Consider the following 22,370-nt stretch of genomic DNA (forward strand, 5'->3'; position numbering starts at 1 on the left):
CAACGTGAGCTGAACAAATCGTCGGGCGGTTGCTTTTTCATGGCCTCATTTTCATCGCGCCATACTGAAAGTAGCGGTGACCATCAATTACTAACCAAAGCTCTCAAATCTGTTTGAGTGACTGCACCAACACCCGAGCCTTCCGAAATGTTGCTACTTCGTAGATATGTTCCATGCTATCTTATGCCTTTAATGCATCTGATACTAACCTTAGGTACCTAGGTAAGGTACGTACCTGTTGTGATTGCGAGAAGGAAATATTGATGGTAGCTTGCATGGAGCAAAAATCCGCTCGACCCGCTTGACGTCATTCCCGGGATTGGCTCACTTGTACAGTACTGCATCCGTCGGCGGACTTCACTCGAGTCAAGGCTTCCCAATGTCAGCCCTAGAAGCCGCCCACTTTACATCGTCATCCCGCCAAATTGGGAATCCTAGCAAGCCTAGCTTGAATGTCTATTGTACGGAGTAATGGCATACTTGCTGATGTGATTTGCATTTTGCGATAAACTCCGGTCTACTAGACTAGTTCTGGATGATCTTCCCCACAAAAACCCCGTTCGTGCGATTCAGAACTCTGCGTGCGCTTGTTCTACAATGGCGACCTGGCCCGCACTAGCCACCGGTCGCCATACGGCGACACCTTCTGCTCCTGCTGCAGCTTGCCGAGAATCTGCCGTACACCCTTCTCTGCCGCGGGATGTAACTCTTCCCGAACATCACTATACATAATCTTTACGAGCTCTCCAGCAGTCAAACCCCTCGAGATGTCGGCGCCTGGGTCCGACGCATCCTTGGTTGTGGACTGAAGGGTCCGTAGAACTTGATCTTCACGTTGCTGCCGGTGAGAGATATACTCTTGGATTTTTGCCGGCCCGTTCTCGATGACTGGCCCGTGTCCCGGATAGGCCCTGCCGCGAAACAGCGGTTGCATCTTGCCAAGGCTGCGCATGTATTCCCCAAGGTCCTCATAGACCGACGTCCCGTGGCCCAGGACGTTGTCACCTGTGAACATGGCATCTTCCTCTTGCAAAACAAGCGCGATATGATCAGTGGTATGTCCAGGGCTGTAGATGGCCGTCAGGGACGCGCCATCGGCTCGAAAGACATCCCCGTCCTGTATATCGAGTTCTCGGTCATCATCATGCGACGGGCGGCGCTTCTTGTGGACCCGGCAATCCGCGTTCACCTGAGCCAGGACGTCGTCCACACCACCCACGTGATCCACATGCCAGTGCGTGAGGATTACGTCGCTGACGGTGGCATCCTCCTCCCGAAGCGTGCGGGTCAGCGCCGTAATCCACGACGGCCTACCCTCGCCCGTGTCGATGAGGATGCGGCGCCGCCCGGTTCCGACGAGATACGTGTTGGTGCCTTGCAGCGTGAACTTTCCCGGGTTCCCGCCAAGGATCCGGATGCAGGCCGGGCTCAGCCGCTCGACTTCGGCTAGATGCGGCAGCTGGGAAGCCATCTTGGTTCGAGACCGTTGCAGATGTGACAGAGCCCGAACCCAGACGGTCATGCGTAGATCAAGACAAGGTGGGAATAGGCTCTTGACTAGTGAATATTTAAGCAGGTACCTTGAGAAGTTAGGTCTCAGGGGTGCACGTATTTAATGCCTTTTGGATAAAGTAAATACCAAGATGTCGAAGTGGCGGCTATACCAAACCGGGAGCCTCGGCCGGGGCCTCTGTGGCATGCAACGGACGCAAGCCATTAAGGTTGCATGGATACGCCGGCCCAGGAAGCTTTGTCGCAGCGGGGTTGAGTGCTAGTTGAGGGGGTCCAAGATCTCAAAGAAGGGTGCCGAGGTCAAATCACACAGCTTGAAGGGTGGGGAATGGGATGGGGATCAGACGAGATTACATAAGCAACCTAGCTACGATAAGCACGATAAGCGGAATTTCCGATGTCAGGTTAAGTAAGGTTAGACTTAGTACCTACAGCGAGTTCAACGACGTGACGTGCTGTTGGCAAACCGCGTCCGGGCAAAAAAGGTCCCAAATAGAAGACCCCTACTTCACATATCAAAACCGACGAATTATTTGCATTGCGGAGTCAAATCAGCCTCGAGTCGGAGCAAGACAAAAAAAAAAAAAAAAAAAAAAAAAATACAGGTATGAGAGATCTCCTCTCTTGGACGTTTAGTGTGTATTTTTACAAAAGCGAATGTCGGTGGCTGAGTGTCCAAGATTTATCTGTCAGCAACTCTACAGTAGAGAGGATCATTCAATCAATTGCTCCCTGTCACTAACGGACGTGTTTGTTGCTTTTCCGCCTTTACAAAATTCAACGTATCCGTAGGAGCCTCACCAACGGCACAGCCGCTGAACAAACCGGATACCGATCTGGGACTTGTCCACCCCCCAGCAGGTTCGCATCAGCCTTGCAACGCTCAGCTCTTGCGTTTGCAGAAACAATAATTCGAGGCCCTCTTTTTCTTTTAATCCACCAGGCGGGCGAACATCCAACTACTGGCTAACCAACTCACCTCCCTACATACCTAAACTGCATACCTTGCGCTGAATCGTTGCACCGAGTGCCGTGTCCAAGCCTGTAGCACTGCGCTGCATCGATAAACCACCAGGCTCGACGATTTTTGAGAAGGTCTGGAAAACACCATCCACTTTTGACGGAAGGGCACGGCGGTTGCCCCTGGTTGGGCAAACCACACTTGAAAGATGTCGGCAAAGCCAACTTCGGATGCTTCCAAGGCTACTCAGATCAAGGCCCCTGTGCCTGGTCGGCCTGTGTTTGGTTGCGGTACGTATACACAATATTTTATCCTTGTTGCGCAAACGGAGCTGGGAGAGCGAGGCAGTCGCGATGAAGCTTTTACTGACAAGCCGTATACGTCTGCAGAACACGTCCAACTCATCATGACCCAAAATAGGGATCTGCAACAAACATCAATCTCACATTACAAAGCCATCCTGCGCTGCATATTCGAGAACCCTCCAGTTATACCAGAGACTAGCATTACAGCAAGTGGCCAAAATGTTACGTCCTTGACATCAAACTATCTGTGTCTTCAGTGCCCCCAGATCCTTGGCGTGGAAGAGCGTCTTGAACATGGCAATAAAAAATCCCACCGCTTTTGTAAGTAATCATCACAAGCCTGAGCCATCTCTCACTGCCAGCCACTTACGGCGTGTTGTAATATCGCTAACTCTGAATCGCAGACGTTGACTCTCGCAATGGAATGCTATACTGCCAAATGTGTGATGATTATGTCTGGGACCCAACACTCGAGGAGCTTAGATTGAGGAAGATAGGCGCAGGCACTTTTACTCGTAAGATACCACAAATCTCCATATTGCCAGACTTGGCTCTCTTGCTGAAGAGATATATGGACATCGACCGCCCCCGTAAACTGATGGTTAGTAGCCAGCTAACATTGCCTCCCTTATCTTTCAGTACGTAAGAGGAAGCGTGACGAGCTATCTCCGGAAGCTGCCAAGGAAGAAGCTCGCTATATTGCGCTCAACACGAACCAGGTGCCGTGCAAGGCTACTGGGCTCCGCGGAATTTACAATGCAGGGGCTACATGCTACCAGAACGTCATCCTGCAAAGTTTTCTACACAATCCCTTTCTTCGCAACTACTACCTCAGCGATGGTCATCAGAGTGGCGAATGCCAAACTCAGTACTGCATGAGCTGTGCCATGGATGACATATTCCAGGATTTCTATTCACAGGAGACCACAAACGGCTACACAGCAGCCAATATGCTTTGTGGCTTTTGGTCGTTGGAGCGCAAAGCTTTTGCAAATCTTGTCACGACAAAGGAGCAAGATGCGCATGAGTTCTTCCAGCTTCTGGCTGAAGAGCTGCACGAGCGCAACGGCGATGGGAAGCGCCCGGAAAGTGGATCTGAGCACTTGTGTGACTGCATTATACATCAGACGTATTACGGCAAGCTACAAAGCAACACAACGTGCCAAGGTTGTGGTAGCGTCACGAATCAGGTGCAATCATTCCTTGACTTGAGTCTCGGTTTAGACTCCACGCAGAAGAAGAAGAAGCTCGCCGGGACCAAGTCAGAAGGCGGCAGTAAAGGTGCTTCGTTGTCGTTGCAGGACTGCTTGGAGGAAGAGTATGTCAAATCCGACAAGTGCGAGTACCGCTGCAACAAGTGCAACTCAACACAGCAGGCCAGGCGGAATACAAGCCTGAAGCGCTTACCGAATGTGCTCTCAATACAATTAAAGGTAAACAATGTGCTTGATATCCTCTTTATGGTCATCAAACATCTTGCACGTCCCCATATTCCGAGTTCGTTGCTCACATTTCCTCTTCATTACCACAGCGTTTTGAGTACAAACAAGGGCGCCACGACAAGGCGGTCAAGGTTGATACGCCCGTCAAGTTTCCGTTGCAGCTCAACATGTTTCCATATACGGACCGGGGTCCCAGCACCGAGTCCAAGGAAAACTACGAACTGGCGAGGACATGCCAATATGATCTCTTCAGTGTCGTAGAACACGTGGGAGAGATTGATACTGGACACTACACCTGCTACTGCAAGGTTCAGGACCAGGTAAGTTGTCCGCTTTGGACAATTATCTCCATGGAATTCGTAGGCTAATAACACTATCAACTTACCAGTGGTTTGCATTCAACGACCACAAAGTTGAAATGGCCTCCGTTTCCCAGGTGCTATCAGCCAAGGCCTACTTGCTATTCTATATCGTCAGGTATATTGCCTGAATCGCCACGCACAACAGGGACGCGGAGGCAGCTAGTTTGCTGACCTCTGTGATTTATCAGTAAGCAATGGTCACCCGCCAGCTGGGGACAAGAGCGTTTCTAGGATTTCTATGCCATCAGGCCCACCTGGATTACGGTGAGCCTGATATGGGGTCTGCCCTCGGGGGTTACATAGCCCCATCCACTGAAGGTTGGGGTGTTCGCTCATCACCGGTTCGAGATTTGCGTCTGCCTAACGACTCACTATTTCCACATGTTTTTGGGTAAAATGAATTGAGGGACGCCTTGTGGTATTTGGTGAGCCGGCAAGACCTGTACCGGAAGAGGCGACATGTAAAGAGGTCGACGCTAGATGAGTAATGGGGGCGAATTTCTGCCAGCCCCTCTGCTAAACCGGGGACAAGCGGAGGACAAGCATTTGTCGCGTCGGTGATGTGTTCCCTGTCGATACAGGACTTACCAAAGTCCCAGTACATAACGGCGGTTCGCATATGGGTGGTGTTAATATGGAGGTGCGCTGGACTTGAGAGGAGTTGTGTACAATTACATGTCCTTTGCAACGATCTTGACCTACATCGACGGCGAAGTCACGTTCTGGATCACAAACCAAGCACTGCCAAGGATCGTTCATGTAAAAATGGTAAATGACGCTAAAGAAAGAAGAACGAACGCCGGGCTTGAAAGTCATTCCCAACATATGAAAATAAAAAGCACAAAACACACAGACCCCAACGCCTTTTTTTGTTCCTACTCCGTCAAAACCAAATACCTCCAATGTTTTTACTTTGTCTTTGAGACCTAAAAGCTTCAGGCATCATGCAGCAAGAGCAAATTTCTCTCGCCACTCCCACTCGTCGCACTCAAAGTTTGCATAGCAGTAGAACTCGTTGCTCAGCTTGTTTGCGTGCTCGGGTTCAAAAGTGGTGGTCCGCAGGCCCAGCTCCAGGTAGAGCTTGGTCGTGAGCAGCGTCTCCATGCGCTCGCCCGTGCAAATGACGATGCGCGCCCTGTCGCTCGTCGCGGACGAGGGCCGCGCCAGGGCCTTGACTGTTGTTGCTTCTGATTGTGACGAGAAGGATAAGTTTTGTTAGTTTTTTTTTCTTTCTTTCTTTTTTTTTAGTTATATATATATATATATATATATCTTCGTTACAACGATTTTGTCTTGTGGACAGTTGCCTCAGGTTAGGGAAGGTCTATTCTGACTATCTTACCTTTTGATTGACAATCCTCGTTCAGGAACGGAGGGTCTATTGCCATCCGATCTACGGCACCCCGTAGGGACTCTGGGTCGAGAGTGGGAGAAGGCAGTTAGAGTTTGATGACAGAATATCACCCAAAATGGGAGGACAAGTTTCGCTCCGCTTACCCGGGACCTTCAGGGGCTGGTTGTAGTCGTAAAAGACATATTCCGGGAATATCGAGAACCTCGAGTCGTACTCGAGAAGCACGAGTTTTGGCCTGGATTGTTGATCCCACGAGGCCTATATTTTTGTCTTGTGTATTAGCACCACAGCTCAACAAAAGAATGTAGAAAGGGTTGGGGGGTTTTGAAGCCAGGATGTAGGCTAGTTCTGGATTCCAAGAAAGTCGGTCAAACTTACGATGGCGTTCTTCAGCGCGATAAACACACTCGGCGCTGAAATAGCCGCGATGGTGGTCTCTGCAGTCGCTCCATCCAGCAGCTGCCTGGCGATGAGGTTTGCTGTGTCATCCGAGTACTGTTTTCAAGCTCATGGTGTCAGCGAGAAGAGCCCAATTTCTAGGTAGTTGGATGGGCTGCCCTGGTCTCGAACCCGATAACAACCTATCCTCAACTTCAAGGTAAGGCCCAGAAAGTAGCGACTTTGAAGCATCAAGAGCCCTTTTCCGCTGACGTCCAACTTAGACGACGGCAGGCAAATGTGGCCTGTCTGGTTCCTGACACCATAAAGCCCCAGATGCTGATCTACAAAAGACTCACCCAGAACTGCGAGGCCTGCCAGTCCTCACCAAAGTCGTGAATGGACAAAGTCTCAGCATGGCGCTTCTCCGCGTCAGTCTTGAGATCCTCGAACCTGGCCTTCAGCGCATCCCTATCGGCGTAGAACTCCTTGAGCGCTTCCAGGGCGTGGGATGACAGGGCACTGTTGTGGGTTTGTTAGTTACTGCCCAGGAACGTATAGTCACGCGGATGAGATAGTTTCTCAGTTCTCGTCAGGCAAGCTCACAAGTCGTCATCTCCTCCAAAGTAGGCCATGGTCGCCATTGTAATTTATAATGTATAATCGAAGGTTGCTTATATATGGAAAAGAAAAATGAAACGAGCGTGCATCACATGCATGTATATCACAAAACGGGTATACGAAAGAGAGAGAATACGATAAGAAAGACAGACAAAGCTGAAAAGCGAAGAGGAGGCAAGACCTTCCACGACACAGAACGACCTCCCATGGAGGGAGGCCATGGCATAATAAGCACCGAGGGTATGGTTGATCGACTGCATTCACTCAAGTAATGCTTTTCCGGGGGATGTGTTGCTCGGTGGTTCCTATTACTCAAGAATCAAGGTGGATGTGGAGCCAAACTGGACCCAGCGGCCCATGTTTTGGGTTGGAAAGTTGGTAGAACTATGCCAAGTATGAGAAACTCACAGAAACCGGCCAAGCTGAATCGGTGAGTCGGCAAGTTACTTGCCTTATCTGTGAGAAAAAATTAGAACAAAAAAAGTTGAACCAAGATCTGGGGGTATCATCCTTGCCCAGGCATGTCGCTTGTGCAAAAAAATAGTTACACTCAGTAGACGGAGGGTATCGGCCGATGACGACAATGCATTTGAATAATAAAAACAAACTTGTTACCAATTGCTCTTTGAGTCAGTTGTGTCAAAAAAAAAAAAGAAAGATCACCTGGTTGGTTAGCTAATTTTATGTATATGTACACTCTAGGATGCGCCAGGATACCTGTGCTGAAATATCTCTCATCCCAGCACCCTTCACAGCTCGTCCGTGACGTGAATGTATTTCTTGTCTTCCCTCTTCTCCTTCTCCGTAGCAGGAGGCAGATCGTAGAACGATCCGCTCCGGAATCCTTGCTGTGATGGACGTCAGCCTCCGCAATATAGCAATGTCTTTTGATTATGCTTGCACATTGATAAGCAACACTTACCAGGTAGTTGTATGTGAAGTTGCTAATGTCACCAGGCTCAATACCAAGGTCCTTGAAGGTCTTTGCTGTCCTGTCAATCTCCTGGTCGATGAACTCGCGCTCGATCTCATCGGCGGACATGATGTCCCACCAGAGCACACGGTTCAGAAGACCGGCAACAGGCTTAAGGACCGCCTTGGGGACGTTGATGTGCCTCCGCTTCTTGAAAATTTCTCGGTCGACCAGCTCTGCGATCTCAGACATCGAGTAGTTCTTGGGGCCATACAGCTCAAAGGTCTGGCCGGCGGTGCTGTCATCGTAAAGCATCTTCTCAAGAGCCTCACCCACATCGATAGACTAAACTGAGAATTAGTATTGTGTCGCAAGCGTGTATGGGATACGAGTACTTACGTGGACGGGGTTGAACTTCTGCTGCATGTGGTTCGCGGTAAACAGGTTGACAACGCTGGCGAGCTTCAGGAGAAGGTTGTCCTCAAAACCAAAGACAGGTGCTGGACGGACGATTGTCGTCTCAGGGAAAATGCTGCGGACGACTTGCTCGCCACGAGCCTGATATCCAACGGTAAATCAAGTCAGTATACGCGTACCCCAGACATCCGTGGTTCCTAAGTAGCTAGCAAGCCGATCGTCCAGTGAGCCTCACCTTGGTCCTGAAAAATTCCGAGGGTGAATCAAGGTTGGCGTTGTGTGAAGAGACGTGAATGAACCTGTCAACATCGTACTTGGCCACAGCTTCGGCAATCCTCTCTGCGCCCTCGACGTGAACGTCTTCGAGAGAAAAGTTCCTAGGTCAAGTCAGTACAGACCATTTCCAATCTTGACCCTGAAAGTAGGCCGGAGTGAAGAGATCACATACTTGGTGGGGTAATTCCTCCCAACAAGGTTGTAGACGACATCCGAATGCCTCACGCTCTCCTCGATCGAAGCAGTGTTGCGGAGGTCGTACTCCTATACAATGGACGCCAATCAGAAACTGCCATTGAGAACCTTGTGCCAGCCAGAACTAGGCATCCATACCATGAAGATCACACGCCCAAGATCACCAGTAAGCTTGAGATGGCGCTTGGCCATCTCCTCCCTGTAAGGGACCACGACAGTACATCCTTGCCGGGCTGTTCAAGCGGAGTTGTCAGAGTCGGGTCCTTATTCCATACCAACCTTCCAATGTCGTCGTATCGCGTTCTCTGGTGTTGGTTAGGGCCGACGAACCTAGTCTGTTGACAATATAGCGTCCCACCTGGCCGGTTGCACCGAAGACAGTAGCAGTGTGGCCTGGGGTAATAACTCGTCGTTAGATGATGATCGGAGCAGCTTCGGGGGCCTCTGTCGCGTTAGGAATCTCACCTCCAATCGATGACCTATACGCAAAGAAAAACAAGAAGACATGGTTAGTTAAGCTTCATAAAAGCTTCCTCCAATACTACTCGAGGTAGTCGGCCATAGACCATAGATTCGTCGACCTACCTTCCACCTTGGGTTCGGATGATTGGCTTTCCGGTTCGCGTGATGGCAACGTCTGAGAGCGGCTGTCGTCGAATTACGCTCTGGGCGAGCTTCTGCGTTGACCGCACTGCGGTCGGAAAGGCCGACATGCTTGCCAACGTGTTTATTGACGGCGGCAGAGGCTTTGGCGGTTCAATTGGGTCGATAAGCTGGTCGCCGGGAGCTTCTTGGTGGTGACGATTCGGGATGCCGCTTGCCAATTGCTTCGAGCTCACTGGCACGGTCACGTGTGGGGCCAATGGCGTTTACCGTACAGGACCCGCTCTGGACTGCGGCTTGACTTGACTTGACTTTCACAGCACGACACCAAGGTACGTACCTCACCATGGATCTTAGTCATCCTTGAGAGTTTGTTTCCGTACCAAGATTGCTTATGGCAGCTGGCGGACAGCTGAGTATCAGTCCCACCACCACCCAACAGCTCTACATACTGGGACGTAGCAGGCTGCATCCTAGCCGCGTCAAGCATCAGCGCGGGCGGCGGACATACACTCCATCATCTACAAACGAAGCTCCGAATCGACATCCCGCCAACTCACAACGGCACCATCTAAAATACACCTCCATCGATCCTGCATCCGCAAAACACCTTTGATTCTGCGTTGTTTACATTCAAACTTAGCTATCCACTCCGGAATCAGATAACGTATTCTGGGTCGATTCAATCCGAACCCCACTCACCATGAGCGCCGATACGGTCGCCGATTTCCTTGCCGACCAGCGGGACGAAGCTCCGGAAGAGCTCCAGCCGCTTATTCTTAAGTTTGAGGATTACTGGGAGAGGAAATTATGGCATCAACTTACTGAAGCCTCCCTCGAGTTCTTCGACCACCCTATAAGCCGTCCAGCAAGGCTTCATTTCTACAAGGTCTTTGTCGCCAAGTTTGCGGATAAGATCAACCAGCTCAAGCTGGTAGACATAGCCCTCAAGGCCGCCACAGCTGCTAAAGGTATGTACCTGATGATCTGGGTTGCTTGCGATGCAGATCCCTTTACATTCCTCCAGCTCCGCGCGATCCCCCCGGTAATGTAGCTAGCTAACATACCTACCTTCAACTTCCAGATCCCAAAGAGCGACTACAGTTCCTCGAGACGGTTGCCAAGAAGGTCGACGATGAAGACTCGCAAGATGCCTACGTCTTTGCTCTGATCGCAGTGGCGAGGGTGAAGCTGGATCTGAAGGACCCCGAGGGAACAAGGAAAGACCTCGACAAGGCCGAGAGGATACTGGATAGCTTTGACAGCGTCGAGACGGTCGTCAGCGCTGCCTTCTACAGTGCACAGGCCGACTACTACCAGGCCCAGGCCGATTTTGCATCATACTACCGCAACGCCCTCCTATACTTGGCCTGCATCGACGTCTCGGCCCTGACGCCAGAGGAGCGTCGCTCGCGGGCATACGACTTGGCCATTGCCGCCCTAGCCTCCACCTCCATTTACAACTTTGGCGAGCTCCTGCTCCACCCTATCTTGGATGCCCTGACCCTGAGTGACAAGGATTCGTGGCTGCGGGAACTTCTCTTCGCCTTCAACCGCGGCGACCTGGCCGCCTACGATGTCCTCTCGGGCCATATCGGCTCGAACCCGCTCCTGGCCAAGCACCGCGGTCAGCTGAGGCAAAAGATCTACCTGGCCGCCCTGACCGAGGCCGTCTTCCGCCGCCCGCCCCACGACCGCGCCATGACCTTCCAGACCATTGCGCGCGAGACCAAGGTGCAGCCTGACGAGATCGAGCACCTCGTCATGAAGGCCCTAAGCCTGGGTCTCCTGCGCGGCAACATCGACCAGGTCGACGAGGTCGCCCACATCAACTGGGTCCAGCCCAAGGTCCTCGACATGAAGCAGATCGACAACATGCGCCTGCGCCTCAAGGACTGGGACTCGAGCGTTAACCAACTCGGCAACTGGATCGAGGGCGTGGGTCAGGATGTGTGGGCTGTCTAAGAGGGGTGATATGCGGGTGGAGGAGAAACGAAGCTCGGCTCTGTCGGTAGGGCGTCCCAAAAGGGTGAATCGTTCTTCCGACTGGAGATGGCATTGGCGAACAAAAGACTCGCTTCACGATGTGTATCATAGCTAGAGGTTATAGAGCCTGAGGATAATGGGAGACATTATGAGGGACGTCACGTCATGAAAAATCAAAAGAATTTCAATGCCACAACCGCATCTATAGATGTTTGTTGTACTCCACGCATATTCACATTCTCCATGTCACTACTTGAACACACACACGGACACATGAACCAGGTGAAAAATCTATCGTAGCAAGATTCTAGCTGCCTAGGATCATATCATGAGTACACCAAGACAGGCATCACAACCGGGCACATCCACACCTTGTTCTTGTTTGTCATCTAGCATAGGAAAGAAACCGTCATTTCAATGGAAGATAAAGCTCCTCCCACAGTTCTAGGCAGTCTTGACCTTTGCAGCGGGCCTCCCAAGCACGACGAGCGAACCGGCAAGCCACGCGGGCCACCAGACGCACCAGACCACGACGGCGGTGTACATGCCCCAAACATCCCAGCCAAAAGCGGCGGCCTGCAGAACTTCGGCAACGTCCAGACGCCAGGCGGCGCAGGCGACGGCAAAGACGGCGGGCGGGGAGGCGACGTTGAGCAGGGCGACGTAGGCCCAGCGGAGGGCGGGCGAGGTCGGGAAGGGTCGGGTGAAGGTCAGGGGGGTGGCGACGAGGCCGATCCAGAAGGCGAGGGAGAAGTTGAGGATGGCGAGGGATGAGATGAACATGCCTAGGACCAGGAGGTAGAAGCACTTGATGAGCTGGTACTGCTGCGTCGTGGGCCGGTAGAGCGTCTCTAGGAGCTGCGAGGCAATGGGCGGTAGGAAGATGTTGATTATCGAGAAGGCGATGAAGGACGGATATAAAAGCTGGTAGGGATTTTGTAGGTCAGCACTGGAAATCATGCCACTGGGAAACAACAATACAGTCACGTCGAGCATGCTTTGTCTGGCACTTACACCTGCAGAGAGGTGGTTAAAAATGTATAGAGGCACAGCGCCAAGGAACAGGCAAGTGCCTATCACCGACAGCGGAACCAAAAGCTCACGCTCAACAACCTGCAGAGGTTCCGATGCCACGGAAACTCCAGTTTTAGCAGCAGTCACCTGACCCTTGGGCTCCTCCTCCTCCTCGGGCTGCCCGCTCTTGAACCACATCAGGATGGACATGATGGTAAAATTCGCGCCCAGTAACATGGCGCTGGGCAGGTATGTGCCGATGCTGACAAAATGCTCCTTGTGCATGAGCAGGTAAAAGAAGAAGCTCTGGTGAAGATGCTCAAGCAAGTTATTGAGACTGCGAAAGGTACCCTCGACAACGCGGCCCAGGGCCATCTCGTCCTGCCAGCCGTCGCCGTACGGAACCAGCGTGACGGCATCGACGTGGTACGGCATGAAGCACGAGTGTGCGCCCGTGCCTGCTCCAAGGCCCTGACGCAGCATGCCACGCAGCATGGTGCGCAGCCGGTCGCGGTAATCGTTGCGGTGGTGCCACATGTCCTGGATCGAGACGCCCATGCCCATTTGGCCACCGGCGACGTGCACGAGGCTGTTGAACAGGTCCAGGTTCGGCAGCTGGCCGTTGACGCCGTCATAGACGAGATGCACGCTCTCGTAGCGGTCCTCACGGGTGTAGTCGAGCGCCAGCGCGCCCTGCAGAGCACCCGACTTGAGAGGGAGCGCCGCCACCTTGCGCGGGTCGTGCGCGTCGTGGTAGGCGTCGACCCAGGCCTGGGGCCCAGCCAGCGAGTCCGGCGGCAGCAAAAAGATGATGTCCTTGGACCAGAGGGACCAGCGCCGGAAGTAGCGCGCCAACGTCAGGGCCAGGGCCACGCCGTTTCGGTTCAGCTCGCCCTTGGGGTTGCGCCAGGCCGTCACGAGCACGATGGCCTCGGTCGCATCGCCGCGGGGCGCCTGGAGGATTGCGTAGATGTTCTCGCCGTTGTGCTGGATTCCGGATGACGAGTAGGTGAAGTTCTGGCGGCCAACCTTGAGCCCTACGCCTTTGAGGATGCTCTCGAGCTTGTCGTTGATCCTGTAGTTTGGGTAGAGGGATCGGTCAGCATTCTGTTCCCAGACCAAACATAATTACTGAGTTGAGCCAGAATGAGCATTGAGTAAAAAGAAAAAAGACAATTGCGTACTCGACGTTGCTCTTGCCAACCAGGCTGTTGACCTCGTGTTTATAAGCCCGAAAGACATTCTGATCGCTACCGGCAAAGTACGTGTGCACCTGGCCTGGGAGGAGTGCATTTTCCGATATGTAAGTCCTCCTCGTGAAGTTATCGAGAGGAAGAAGCAGTAGGGACACGATGCCGACGACTATGCACAGCACCGAGAGGTAAGGTGGGAGCTTGAGGATCCGGGGATCCCGCCGTAGGCTCAGGATAGTAGCTGTGTACAATGCGTCGGAGCTCAAGAGTCAGCATAACCCCACGCAAACAATGAACGGGACTACCACAACCGAAAGAGAAAAAGAAAATTAAACAAAAAGAATTAAATCCAAATATCAATTGCTAACTCACATAATAAGCGCGGCATTGGAAAATTCCCGGCGCCTACTCGGGCGTGTTGGGTTGATTTTCAAGCTCCTACCGCCGACAACCTTTTACGGAAAGCAGAGAGGTGTCTGTCTGTCTTGGGCTGATTGCCAGGAGTTTGATGATGGCATAGCCCCGCTTTGACAAATATAATCAGGGGTCCAGGGACCTCTACTGTGTGCATCAACCGAGATTCCTACTGAAGTCAGTTGGATGAATTGAAGATTTACGACAAGCTTGTAGGATATTCACAGAAGAAAATAATAGACAAATATTTGATAAAAATCTGGATCCTCACTTATGATAATATAGTTTTCAAAAGCTCGTCGCACTTGGACAAATCTATGCAAAAATTGACTGTCTTGGCATTCAGGAAGCTACAGCTCCAAGCAACGCAAAGAAAAAAGGAAAGAAAAAAAGAAAAGAAAAGAAAAAGCAAAGTATATACACGCAAATGAGGAAATATCCCCTTTGAAAAGAAGGTATATAGTCCATGATTATTACAGAAGAATACTTTCCAACAAGCTGCTTTATCCTCTCATTCTACAAATCCTCCATTACACTCCGAGTCTCTGCGTCGACCCAACTAGCCCTATCGCAGGGCTGGCCCCAGGATTCGGACTCGCCGACGGCAGCACTCCGAACCTCCCGTACGTCTTCTGATCTATACTGACGTAGTGAGGGAGACGGCCCAGGAGGTTGAGCTTGGTCTCGATCCACCGCAGGATCTTCTCCGGAGGTGACAGGAACTTGAGGTATCCCAAGCCACCTGGTCAAAGGGTTAGCGAATATGAAAAAGGAAGGATGTGACAAAAATCCAGGGCGGGGAATGCGCAAGAGAGATACATACTCAGGTAACCAACAGCCAGCCCGCACAAATGTCCCAGCAGGGACGTGTTTGGGACAAGCGCCGAGACCACTAGGCAAAGCGCCAGCGGCGTAGTCCAAGTGGGCACATGGTGGGTTGCAATGACCAGGTGAGGATTCGTCTTGTACGTCCTAATGGCTTCCATTCCGAGGAGAAGAAACACCCATATGCTGTTTTGTTGAGACAAATAACGTTAGCCTCATGCTTCAAGATATAGATCCTGCCATATGAGACACGCGTGTGCGTTGCCGTCTTACCTTGCTCCCATGACCGTGTTATTAGCCCGTAGTATCCCCCTCTCGATCAAAACGTATGCAATCGCTGGTATAGTTGAAAATGCTATAGAGTTTGAAAAAGAAGATATGCGAATTAGAACTAGATAGAACCAATCCAAGTCCAAGGACCTCGTATAAAGGGGCAAAGGGTAGGTAACTCACGGCCAAAGAAAAGCGCCAACGACGTCAGAGTCCCGTACTCTGCCTCGAACCTCTCCAGCAGCGGCACTATCGCGATGACGTTCATGAGGGCGTGGAAGAAGTTCACGTGTATGAACGGGTACGTGTTCGTGCGATACACTGTTGACGGGGGTTGGGACCCTGCATGTCAGCATTCTAAACTCTTATTTTTATTCCCCCTTCCACATGATCAAATCCCCCTCGAAAAGCAGAGCACGCAAAGGGTAGTCAACTCACTCGTCCCCAGGTTGAGCTTGTCGGGCACGAGCGCACCCCACGCCCTGAGGTCCCAGACGCTCTGCACGCCCACGATCCAGGCGGCGACGATGATGACCGCCGCCAGCCTAGTGAATAGCGGGAGCCGGAAGGCGTACGACCGCGCCCGCGCTGTGCTGAAGCCAACCATGACTATCGGCTGCCGATATGTAAATCTCTACTTTTTTGATTCTCGTTTTTTTTTTTCTTCTTCTTCTTTTCCCCGGAAGGAGAGAGAGGATAAAACGATAGCGTTCGAAAACCCCGCCTTAGACAACGGGACAGGCGGCGTTGATACCCGGGTTGAGCAGGGTTTTCGGGAGGCTTCCAAAGTCGGAGGTCAAAGATGGGCCGAATGTATGGACGATGGCTTGCTGCTTTGGAGCTCGGGTAGGTCGTCTCGTCTTTCGCACAGGGCAGGCCGGTAGGCTTTCGAACTGGATTTCTTCATTCGAGGGCGTTATAGGAGCAGGAGGAAGCCTTGTGTAGGGTACTCGGACAAAGTCTGGACAATCGGTTTTCCCAGCAGACGCGCCGCTCCAGGGGGGTGTTTTTTTTTTTTTTTTTTTTTTTGCGACGAGACTTTTTTTTTCGCGATGGGTTGCTTTTCGTCGGAGGCTTCGGCGACGCGGACTGGAGCTTGGCAAAATCCCTTGGGTCGCGAGTGTTGGTCGAAATGCCGACGTGGCAACGCTTGTCTTCGGCAATGGGTCTTTTGTTACGCAGTGCGACAGCTGTAATGGGATCAGCCAGGTCGGAGGCGTCACCAATTGTCAATATCAATGGCACTAGTGTTCCACTTTCGGAAACCTAGGTAAGGTTAGCCAAGGTGAGGTTCGCACGTCGGCATGAGGCGATCGGTACTGCTATGTTATCTGGCCTTCGAATTCCTTATCCACGAACCAGCGGGTACGATTCATTTGTTCGGCAGTCCACTACCGCTAACGCCCCAGCCGGGCCCTTGGCAACATGATTCTTAACACGGCCGTTCAAAATACGCTGTTTACTTGGGACTTTCTAAATTGAAAACATTAAACATTCCTTTATTCACATGGCCAGAGGCAATGGTTCATTTTGGTTTGGAAACTTTAGGAAGTTTTTGAGGGTATTTAAATTGAAAAAGTCATAACAAAGTAAAATTGGGTAAAATGCGCCAGTTTTCTTTTGTACAAAAACAGACCAGAAAAAGCCAGACCAGAAAAAAAAAATCCCTAACGCATAAATCAGTTCTTGTTGGCCTTGGCCATTGTGTTCAATGCACTTCCATTCTTGAACCACTCAATCTGGCCCTCGTTGAAAGTGTGAGCCAAGGGGATGTCGAAAGCCTTGCCGTCCTTGGGGTGGACAGTCAGGGTGATGTTCTTGCCGGGAGCGAGCTCAGTGCATTTAATGTCGACCCTATCATCGGGCTTGATCTTCTCGTAGTCGGCAGGGTCAACGAAGGTAAGCGGGAGCATACCCTGCTTCTTCAGGTTGGTCTCGTGGATACGGGCGAAGCTGCGGGTGATGATGGCCAGGCCACCAAGGTGGCGGGGCTCAAGGGCAGCGTGCTCACGCGACGAACCCTCACCGTAGTTCCAGTCACCAATGACAACCCACTTGATACCGTTCTTCTTGTAGTCACGAGCGACGGCCGGGACAGCGTCGAACTCGCCAGTGAGCTGGTTCTTGACCTTGTTGGCCTCGCCGTTGGCCTCGTTGATGGCACCAATCAACATGTTGTTGGAGATGTTGTCAAGGTGTCCACGGTACTTGAGCCAGGGGCCAGCCATGCTGATGTGATCGGTGGTGGTCTTGCCCTGGGCCTTGATGAGGATGGGGAGGTCCTTAGCGTCCTTGCCATCCCAAGGCTCAAACGGAGAGAGAACCTGGAGACGGTCGGACGAAGGGTTGACGGCAACCGAGACCGAGGCGCGGTCCTGGGGAGGAGCCTGGTAAGTGTTCTCACCGGCATCGTAGCCACGAGCGGGAAGAGCCTCGCCGGTCGGGGGCTTGAGCATGAACTCGTTGCCATCCTTGTCCTTGAGCTTGTCGGTCAAGGGGTTGAAGTGCAGGGAGCCAGCGACGGTCATGGCGACGACCAGGTCGGGGGAGGTGACGAAGGAGTGAGTGGCAGGGTTACCATCGTTACGTCCAGTGAAGTTACGGTTGTACGAAGAGACAATCGAGTTGGCCTCACCCTTCTTGACGTCCTTGCGGTCCCATTGACCAATGCAAGGGCCACAGGCGTTGGCAAGGACCATGCCGCCGTACTCCTCGAAGGTCTGGAGCTGACCGTCGCGGGCAATGGTAGCACGAATCTGCTCAGAGCCGGGGGTGATGGTGAAAGCGGTCTTGGCCTTGAGACCGTGGTCGAGGGCGTCACGGGCAATGGAGGCACCACGAGACATGTCCTCGTACGACGAGTTGGTGCAAGAGCCGATGAGACCGACCTTGAGCTCCGAAGGCCAGCCGTTGGCCTTGACGGCCTCGCTGAACTTGGAGATGGGAGTGGCCAAGTCGGGGGTGAAAGGTCCGTTGACGTGGGGCTCAAGCTCCGACAGGTTGATCTCGATAACCTGGTCGTACTCGGCACCATCGTCCTCACGAAGCTCCTTAGCGTAGGCACGGGCGTAGTCGGCGATGTCCGAACGCTTGGTGGCCTTGAGGTAGTCGGCCATGCGCTCAGTGAAGCGGAAGACGGAGGTGGTGGCACCAATCTCGGCACCCATGTTGCAGACGGTTGCGGCACCGGTGCTGGAAAGGGTGTCGACACCAGGGCCGTAGTACTCAACAATGTGGCCAGTGCCACTGTAGAAATTCTGTTAGTTTCCGTTTCTCTTTGGCGTGTGGGGAATACTCAAGAGCTTTCATGCTAACTTACCCCTTGACAGTCGTGATACCAGCAAGCTTGGTGATGATGTCCTTGGCCGAAGTCCAGCCAGACATCTGGCCAGTCAGGTGGACACCAATGTACTTAGGAGCCTTCAGCTCCCAGGGGAGACCAGCCATAACATCCACGGCATCGGCACCACCGACACCAATGGCGGCCATACCGAGACCACCACCGTTGGGGGTGTGCGAGTCAGTACCGATGAGAAGACCACCGGGGAAAGCGTAGTTCTCGAGCAGGATCTGGTGGATGATACCAGAGCCGGGCTTCCAGAAACCGATGTTGTACTTGGCACAGGCAGAAGCAAGGAAGTCGTAGACCTCCTTGTTGATGTTGACGGCACGCTCCAGATCCTTGGGGCCACCAACCTGGGCCTCAATCAAGTGGTCACAGTGGACAGTGGTGGGGTTCGCAACTGAGGGCATGCCGGCCGACATGAACTGAAGGATGGCCATCTGGGCGGTGGCATCCTGGCAAGCAACACGGTCAGGGCGGAGCTTGAGGTATGAAACACCACGCTCAATGTCCTGCTCATGTGGGTTGTCCAAGTGAGAGTAGAGAATCTTCTCGGCGTATGTGAGGGGACGGTTGAGACGGCTGCGAACAATGGCGAGGTTCTCCGACAGCTTCTTGTAAGGGATGAAGTTGTTCTCCTCCCAGTTGTTTTGCCTGACCTGTAGTTGGTTTAGATTGAGTTAGCAATTGAGAATATGAATTGGACACGGGGCAACGTTGGTAGGAGCTCGAAGGAATCTGCCTTGGCTGATCCCAAGGAACCCGCGAAGCAGCAACAAATAGGGCAGGCTCAGAAAAAGAGAGAGCTGTAGAATTCATTACACACCTTCTTGTCAAGCGGGCTGTCCGACACCGTTGCCATGCGACGACGGGTCACGGCGCTCACGCGAGCCAGCGGCGATGCCGCGGCAGCTCTCCTAAGGGCCAGCATGCTGGGCGTGAGATGTTATTTGCCAACAAAATGGAAGAATAACAGAGCGGAGATGAGTAGACAAATGTTTTCAGCGAGGAATTGAGACTCTTCCTCGTTATTTGAGCTCGAGAAAACAACAGTCAGGAGCACCTGGCCGACAAACGTTGTGTGAATGAATGGGAAGCAAGATAGCAAAAGCAGAATTTGCTCGGGAGGTAGCGACCAGCGTGGTTTTTGTTCCAGACACAACTCGGCCACAGCGGCTTAAGATTTTGGAGCTCCCGCCCCCACTGTCTGGGGAACTCGGTTATAAGGAGCACTGCGCAACGAATCAGAGGAAATGGATTATTCCTGACCTAGCAGGGATTAAGCAACGCGGACGTCACAGCATACACGGTTAGCCTTGGCCCGTTATTCCCTGCCTCCTGGAATTGTTTTTTTCGAGGCCAATGAGGGACGGATAATTATTTCCTGAATATTCTGGTGATTCTAGATCAACGTCGTATTATGTACGTTAACGATTGAGAATTGCTTGTTTTGCTAACCTACCTTACCTACCTTTCAGTACACTTGCATCGCACGTCCCTTGATTCTTTTACTGTAAAATCAAGCATTCAGCCATCAATCGAAAACTACCGTATGTCTACCCGTAGAATTCATCTCCTTCCCTTTCCTGTCAATTGAGCTCACAGACACTGTCCGGGGCGCATGCATGGTTCTGGTCTCACACCCCGTTGGAGTTCACCTCATCCATCTTATGCCAAGCCTTAGCTTTTAAACCCCCCAACTTCTAGTTCAAAGGTTCTACTGTTTAGATAAGGGCCAGCGTGCTGTGCATGTGCCATTTCTTTTTTCCCCTTCTGCAACCAATTCTGGAGTGCATCAAATTAATTCTCGTGATCGCTCAGCGTTGCCACATTCATTATTTACCCACCACATGCCTCTCCTTGCCGTCCCTAGCTCCCTGAATAGCACGCATCCAGCCTCGCAAGCCGAGCTCAAATCCTCGGGACTCCGCCGCCCCGCTCCGCATCGAACCTCTCCACAACCCGTGCGCAAATAGGTCTCGCTGGCCAGGCCGCCGGCCCGATTTTTGTCATCGACAAACAATATTAGGCCCGACAAGAGCTTCTGGGTTTAAGACGGTTACTTATAGATCCTAGACACCAAACAGCAGTTCTGCCTATTTTTTTTTTCCTTTTGCGATGTCTTAAACAAGCTTGTTAATCCTGTTGGAAGGAGTAGTACTCCATAAGCCAGTGTAGACAACTTTTCAAATACTCACTTTTTTTTTCCAAAATTTCAGGCGAAGATCCAGACTGCAATGACCTGATTCGAGTGTTCCTGCGCAGGCTTCTTTTTTTGTTTGGTTCAGCCGACAGCGGGTCGCAAACTCCTCGGCGGCGACCGACCACCCATTTGGGCCTCGGCGTCAGTAGGTGTTACGAGGAGATAAGCTAAAAAGCGAACGGAGATCAAGCTATGGCCCACATTTTTGTTTCGAGGCATATTTTTGACTGTAACCTGTATGGCAGGGATATAAGTAAACAAAAAAAAAAAAAAAAACCTTTTTCCCCAATATTTGATAAGAGGCGAATTGAAGTTTTATGTTTTATGCAGTAATTGTTGGCGATAGGTTTCCGTAATTGGGGAAAGGGGCCTTGCATGGCCCTGCATGCATTTCGCTATTATTGTACGTGACGAATCGAGTGGTTTTTTATTCGTACTTCTCTCTCCAAGGTTCTCCTTCGTGCAACGACTTGTTCAACCTATAATAGGCCCTCCCGTTAGTAGAGTTAGTAGAGTAACCCTGCCTCTCCAAGCACACCTCTGAGTGGCTGCGCAAAAAAAGTTGCCCCTCCAAAATTTTCACCTCGAGTGCATATGGAAATCCACTTACGATCACCAACTGCCTCGCAATCCACTTGAGCAAGATTTGCAAGTGCCACTACATAGTAATTTATTACGGAAATTTCCCTCAAAACTCAGCCTGATAAGAAAATATATCACATTACTTCAGCCTTGCGGTTGGCCCAGAGCCCTGTAGTTACCATCGACTTGATACCCGCTAAGCTGCTCAACCGAAATATTTCAAGATGGGTGTGACGAACAAGAAAACCATAACGAAGACGCGAAGGAAGACCAGGTAAAGATATAAACATCAATCACCAACCACTATGCAAGTCTCTCGAGTCGTATGCTGAACAATCACTCTCAGGGACGTGGACCAGATCAAGGCGGACTTGTTGTCGCCCAAGCATCTGGCTCAGTGGAAAGACACCAAAGCCTCGGAGGATCTCCCTGGCCTCGGCAGGCATTACTGCATCGAGTGCGCCAAGTGGTTCGAGACGGACTACAGTCTTGTAGAGCACCGCAAGGGCAAGCCTCACAAGCGACGGTTAGTCTGTTCATTGCATCACCGACATTATATTCTGGGTCTTAACAGTTGTGAAATCACAGTGTCAAGCAGCTTCAGGAGGAACCTTATACACAAAAGGAGGCCGAGGCTGCTATCGGTCTGAGAACGGACAACAAGGGTCCTCAGCCAAGAGGTGAGGCAGATGTGGACATGGCATGATTTTTTTTTCAATGTTCTATGGTACCTGTCCCTCAGACGAGGGATCTCGCATTTTCTGGGTTTGGAGGCGTTTGGCGTTTGAGCCCATCAGCGGCGTTTTGTTCAAGTTTATAACCCAAAAGCATACAAGGATTTATCGGTGAACAAATATTCAAGGACAGTCATGCTTAAAAGTCATGAGACTGTGTTGGGGAATATTGAGAGGAAGCATTCGCATAGCATCGATACTGACCTCTTCTCAACCGTGTTACTAATGATAAATCCTGCATGGGTCCTACTAGGGAAAGTTATCAATACTTTGAGCAAACACCTGGGACGAAGCAGGCATTAAGATTACTGAAAAATAGCTGGTGCTTGGGGGCTCCCGGTGTTTTTTTTGGTTGCTTTTTAGATTCAGCTGATCCGTTTGCACCGAAAAGGCACTCTTCATCTCTTAATTCCCCCATTCCCACTATTTCCTTGTCTGCCAACCTCTCAGTGCAACTTCAGAAGTCC

At 51.6% G+C, this 22,370-nt stretch overlaps 9 protein-coding genes across 9 annotated transcripts; 3 read left to right on the forward strand and 6 right to left on the reverse strand.

The window, feature by feature from the left end:
* Nucleotides 1–592: 592 nt before the first annotated feature.
* PgNI_00496 (uncharacterized protein) lies at nucleotides 593–1,471 on the reverse strand (the record flags this gene model as incomplete). Its single annotated transcript, XM_031120576.1, has 1 exon — nucleotides 593–1,471. The coding sequence occupies one exon, from the start codon at nucleotides 1,469–1,471 to the stop codon at nucleotides 593–595; it is 879 nt and encodes a 292-aa protein (XP_030987905.1).
* A 562-nt stretch (nucleotides 1,472–2,033) lies between these two features.
* On the forward strand, nucleotides 2,034–5,483 carry PgNI_00497 (uncharacterized protein). The gene is made up of 8 exons (XM_031120577.1): nucleotides 2,034–2,117; nucleotides 2,193–2,763; nucleotides 2,863–3,099; nucleotides 3,183–3,293; nucleotides 3,418–4,211; nucleotides 4,310–4,540; nucleotides 4,609–4,697; nucleotides 4,771–5,483. Exons 2-8 carry the CDS (start codon nucleotides 2,682–2,684, stop codon nucleotides 4,811–4,813), a joined length of 1,587 nt encoding a protein of 528 aa, XP_030987806.1. The 5' UTR covers nucleotides 2,034–2,117; nucleotides 2,193–2,681; the 3' UTR covers nucleotides 4,814–5,483.
* A 41-nt stretch (nucleotides 5,484–5,524) lies between these two features.
* Nucleotides 5,525–6,958, reverse strand: PgNI_00498 (uncharacterized protein; the record flags this gene model as incomplete). Its single annotated transcript, XM_031120578.1, has 6 exons — nucleotides 5,525–5,769; nucleotides 5,925–5,996; nucleotides 6,080–6,194; nucleotides 6,315–6,431; nucleotides 6,674–6,836; nucleotides 6,921–6,958. The coding sequence occupies 6 exons, from the start codon at nucleotides 6,956–6,958 to the stop codon at nucleotides 5,525–5,527; spliced, it is 750 nt and encodes a 249-aa protein (XP_030987803.1).
* A 611-nt stretch (nucleotides 6,959–7,569) lies between these two features.
* PgNI_00499 (uncharacterized protein) lies at nucleotides 7,570–9,519 on the reverse strand. The gene is made up of 9 exons (XM_031120579.1): nucleotides 9,322–9,519; nucleotides 9,202–9,215; nucleotides 9,067–9,129; nucleotides 8,875–8,969; nucleotides 8,714–8,805; nucleotides 8,501–8,642; nucleotides 8,248–8,406; nucleotides 7,858–8,193; nucleotides 7,570–7,783 (listed from the first exon to the last, which is right to left on the reverse strand). The coding sequence occupies exons 1-9, from the start codon at nucleotides 9,447–9,449 to the stop codon at nucleotides 7,685–7,687; spliced, it is 1,128 nt and encodes a 375-aa protein (XP_030987804.1). The 5' UTR covers nucleotides 9,450–9,519; the 3' UTR covers nucleotides 7,570–7,684.
* A 304-nt stretch (nucleotides 9,520–9,823) lies between these two features.
* On the forward strand, nucleotides 9,824–11,515 carry PgNI_00500 (uncharacterized protein). Its single transcript, XM_031120580.1, has 2 exons — nucleotides 9,824–10,310; nucleotides 10,424–11,515. The coding sequence occupies exons 1-2, from the start codon at nucleotides 10,043–10,045 to the stop codon at nucleotides 11,302–11,304; spliced, it is 1,149 nt and encodes a 382-aa protein (XP_030986391.1). The 5' UTR covers nucleotides 9,824–10,042; the 3' UTR covers nucleotides 11,305–11,515.
* Nucleotides 11,516–11,540: 25 nt separating this feature from the next.
* PgNI_00501 (uncharacterized protein) lies at nucleotides 11,541–13,984 on the reverse strand. Its single transcript, XM_031120581.1, has 4 exons — nucleotides 13,905–13,984; nucleotides 13,524–13,773; nucleotides 12,340–13,414; nucleotides 11,541–12,249 (listed from the first exon to the last, which is right to left on the reverse strand). Exons 1-4 carry the CDS (start codon nucleotides 13,918–13,920, stop codon nucleotides 11,770–11,772), a joined length of 1,821 nt encoding a protein of 606 aa, XP_030986636.1. The 5' UTR covers nucleotides 13,921–13,984; the 3' UTR covers nucleotides 11,541–11,769.
* A 282-nt stretch (nucleotides 13,985–14,266) lies between these two features.
* On the reverse strand, nucleotides 14,267–15,771 carry PgNI_00502 (uncharacterized protein). Its single transcript, XM_031120582.1, has 5 exons — nucleotides 15,480–15,771; nucleotides 15,225–15,362; nucleotides 15,045–15,126; nucleotides 14,770–14,957; nucleotides 14,267–14,688 (listed from the first exon to the last, which is right to left on the reverse strand). The coding sequence occupies exons 1-5, from the start codon at nucleotides 15,646–15,648 to the stop codon at nucleotides 14,477–14,479; spliced, it is 789 nt and encodes a 262-aa protein (XP_030987659.1). The 5' UTR covers nucleotides 15,649–15,771; the 3' UTR covers nucleotides 14,267–14,476.
* Nucleotides 15,772–16,569: 798 nt separating this feature from the next.
* Nucleotides 16,570–19,547, reverse strand: PgNI_00503 (uncharacterized protein). Its single transcript, XM_031120583.1, has 3 exons — nucleotides 19,211–19,547; nucleotides 18,361–19,043; nucleotides 16,570–18,287 (listed from the first exon to the last, which is right to left on the reverse strand). The coding sequence occupies exons 1-3, from the start codon at nucleotides 19,313–19,315 to the stop codon at nucleotides 16,721–16,723; spliced, it is 2,355 nt and encodes a 784-aa protein (XP_030987660.1). The 5' UTR covers nucleotides 19,316–19,547; the 3' UTR covers nucleotides 16,570–16,720.
* A 1,587-nt stretch (nucleotides 19,548–21,134) lies between these two features.
* On the forward strand, nucleotides 21,135–22,370 carry PgNI_00504 (uncharacterized protein). Its single transcript, XM_031120584.1, has 3 exons — nucleotides 21,135–21,443; nucleotides 21,516–21,695; nucleotides 21,758–22,370. Exons 1-3 carry the CDS (start codon nucleotides 21,394–21,396, stop codon nucleotides 21,873–21,875), a joined length of 348 nt encoding a protein of 115 aa, XP_030987664.1. The 5' UTR covers nucleotides 21,135–21,393; the 3' UTR covers nucleotides 21,876–22,370.

This window comes from Pyricularia grisea (assembly GCF_004355905.1).
Source record: "Pyricularia grisea strain NI907 chromosome Unknown Pyricularia_grisea_NI907_Scaffold_1, whole genome shotgun sequence".
NCBI lineage: Eukaryota > Fungi > Ascomycota > Sordariomycetes > Magnaporthales > Pyriculariaceae > Pyricularia > Pyricularia grisea.

What these genes read in the sequence shown, in the direction of transcription:
- PgNI_00497 (XM_031120577.1), top strand. Translation starts at nt 2,682, where the DNA reads ATGTCGGCAAAGCCAACTTCGGATGCTTCCAAGGCTACTCAGATCAAG. An exon ending in TGCTCTCAATACAATTAAAG is followed by an intron (nt 4,212 to 4,309) that starts GTAAACAATGTG and finishes TCATTACCACAG; the next exon opens with CGTTTTGAGTACAAACAAGG. An exon ending in ACTGCAAGGTTCAGGACCAG is followed by an intron (nt 4,541 to 4,608) that starts GTAAGTTGTCCG and finishes TCAACTTACCAG; the next exon opens with TGGTTTGCATTCAACGACCA.
- PgNI_00499 (XM_031120579.1), bottom strand. Translation starts at nt 9,449, where the DNA reads ATGTCGGCCTTTCCGACCGCAGTGCGGTCAACGCAGAAGCTCGCCCAG. An exon ending in TTGGGCGTGTGATCTTCATG is followed by an intron (nt 8,806 to 8,874) that starts GTATGGATGCCT and finishes TCCATTGTATAG; the next exon opens with GAGTACGACCTCCGCAACAC. An exon ending in ACTTCACATACAACTACCTG is followed by an intron (nt 7,784 to 7,857) that starts GTAAGTGTTGCT and finishes CGTCCATCACAG; the next exon opens with CAAGGATTCCGGAGCGGATC.
- PgNI_00500 (XM_031120580.1), top strand. Translation starts at nt 10,043, where the DNA reads ATGAGCGCCGATACGGTCGCCGATTTCCTTGCCGACCAGCGGGACGAA. An exon ending in GGCCGCCACAGCTGCTAAAG is followed by an intron (nt 10,311 to 10,423) that starts GTATGTACCTGA and finishes TTCAACTTCCAG; the next exon opens with ATCCCAAAGAGCGACTACAG.
- PgNI_00501 (XM_031120581.1), bottom strand. An exon ending in GTTGGCAAGAGCAACGTCGA is followed by an intron (nt 13,415 to 13,523) that starts GTACGCAATTGT and finishes CCCAAACTACAG; the next exon opens with GATCAACGACAAGCTCGAGA. An exon ending in TTAACCACCTCTCTGCAGGT is followed by an intron (nt 12,250 to 12,339) that starts GTAAGTGCCAGA and finishes AATCCCTACCAG; the next exon opens with CTTTTATATCCGTCCTTCAT.
- PgNI_00502 (XM_031120582.1), bottom strand. Translation starts at nt 15,648, where the DNA reads ATGGTTGGCTTCAGCACAGCGCGGGCGCGGTCGTACGCCTTCCGGCTC. An exon ending in CAAGCTCAACCTGGGGACGA is followed by an intron (nt 15,363 to 15,479) that starts GTGAGTTGACTA and finishes CCCCGTCAACAG; the next exon opens with TGTATCGCACGAACACGTAC. An exon ending in AACACGGTCATGGGAGCAAG is followed by an intron (nt 14,958 to 15,044) that starts GTAAGACGGCAA and finishes TCAACAAAACAG; the next exon opens with CATATGGGTGTTTCTTCTCC.
- PgNI_00503 (XM_031120583.1), bottom strand. Translation starts at nt 19,315, where the DNA reads ATGCTGGCCCTTAGGAGAGCTGCCGCGGCATCGCCGCTGGCTCGCGTG. An exon ending in ACAGCCCGCTTGACAAGAAG is followed by an intron (nt 19,044 to 19,210) that starts GTGTGTAATGAA and finishes AACCAACTACAG; the next exon opens with GTCAGGCAAAACAACTGGGA. An exon ending in GGTATCACGACTGTCAAGGG is followed by an intron (nt 18,288 to 18,360) that starts GTAAGTTAGCAT and finishes GAATTTCTACAG; the next exon opens with TGGCACTGGCCACATTGTTG.
- PgNI_00504 (XM_031120584.1), top strand. Translation starts at nt 21,394, where the DNA reads ATGGGTGTGACGAACAAGAAAACCATAACGAAGACGCGAAGGAAGACC. An exon ending in AAGACGCGAAGGAAGACCAG is followed by an intron (nt 21,444 to 21,515) that starts GTAAAGATATAA and finishes AATCACTCTCAG; the next exon opens with GGACGTGGACCAGATCAAGG. An exon ending in GGCAAGCCTCACAAGCGACG is followed by an intron (nt 21,696 to 21,757) that starts GTTAGTCTGTTC and finishes GTGAAATCACAG; the next exon opens with TGTCAAGCAGCTTCAGGAGG.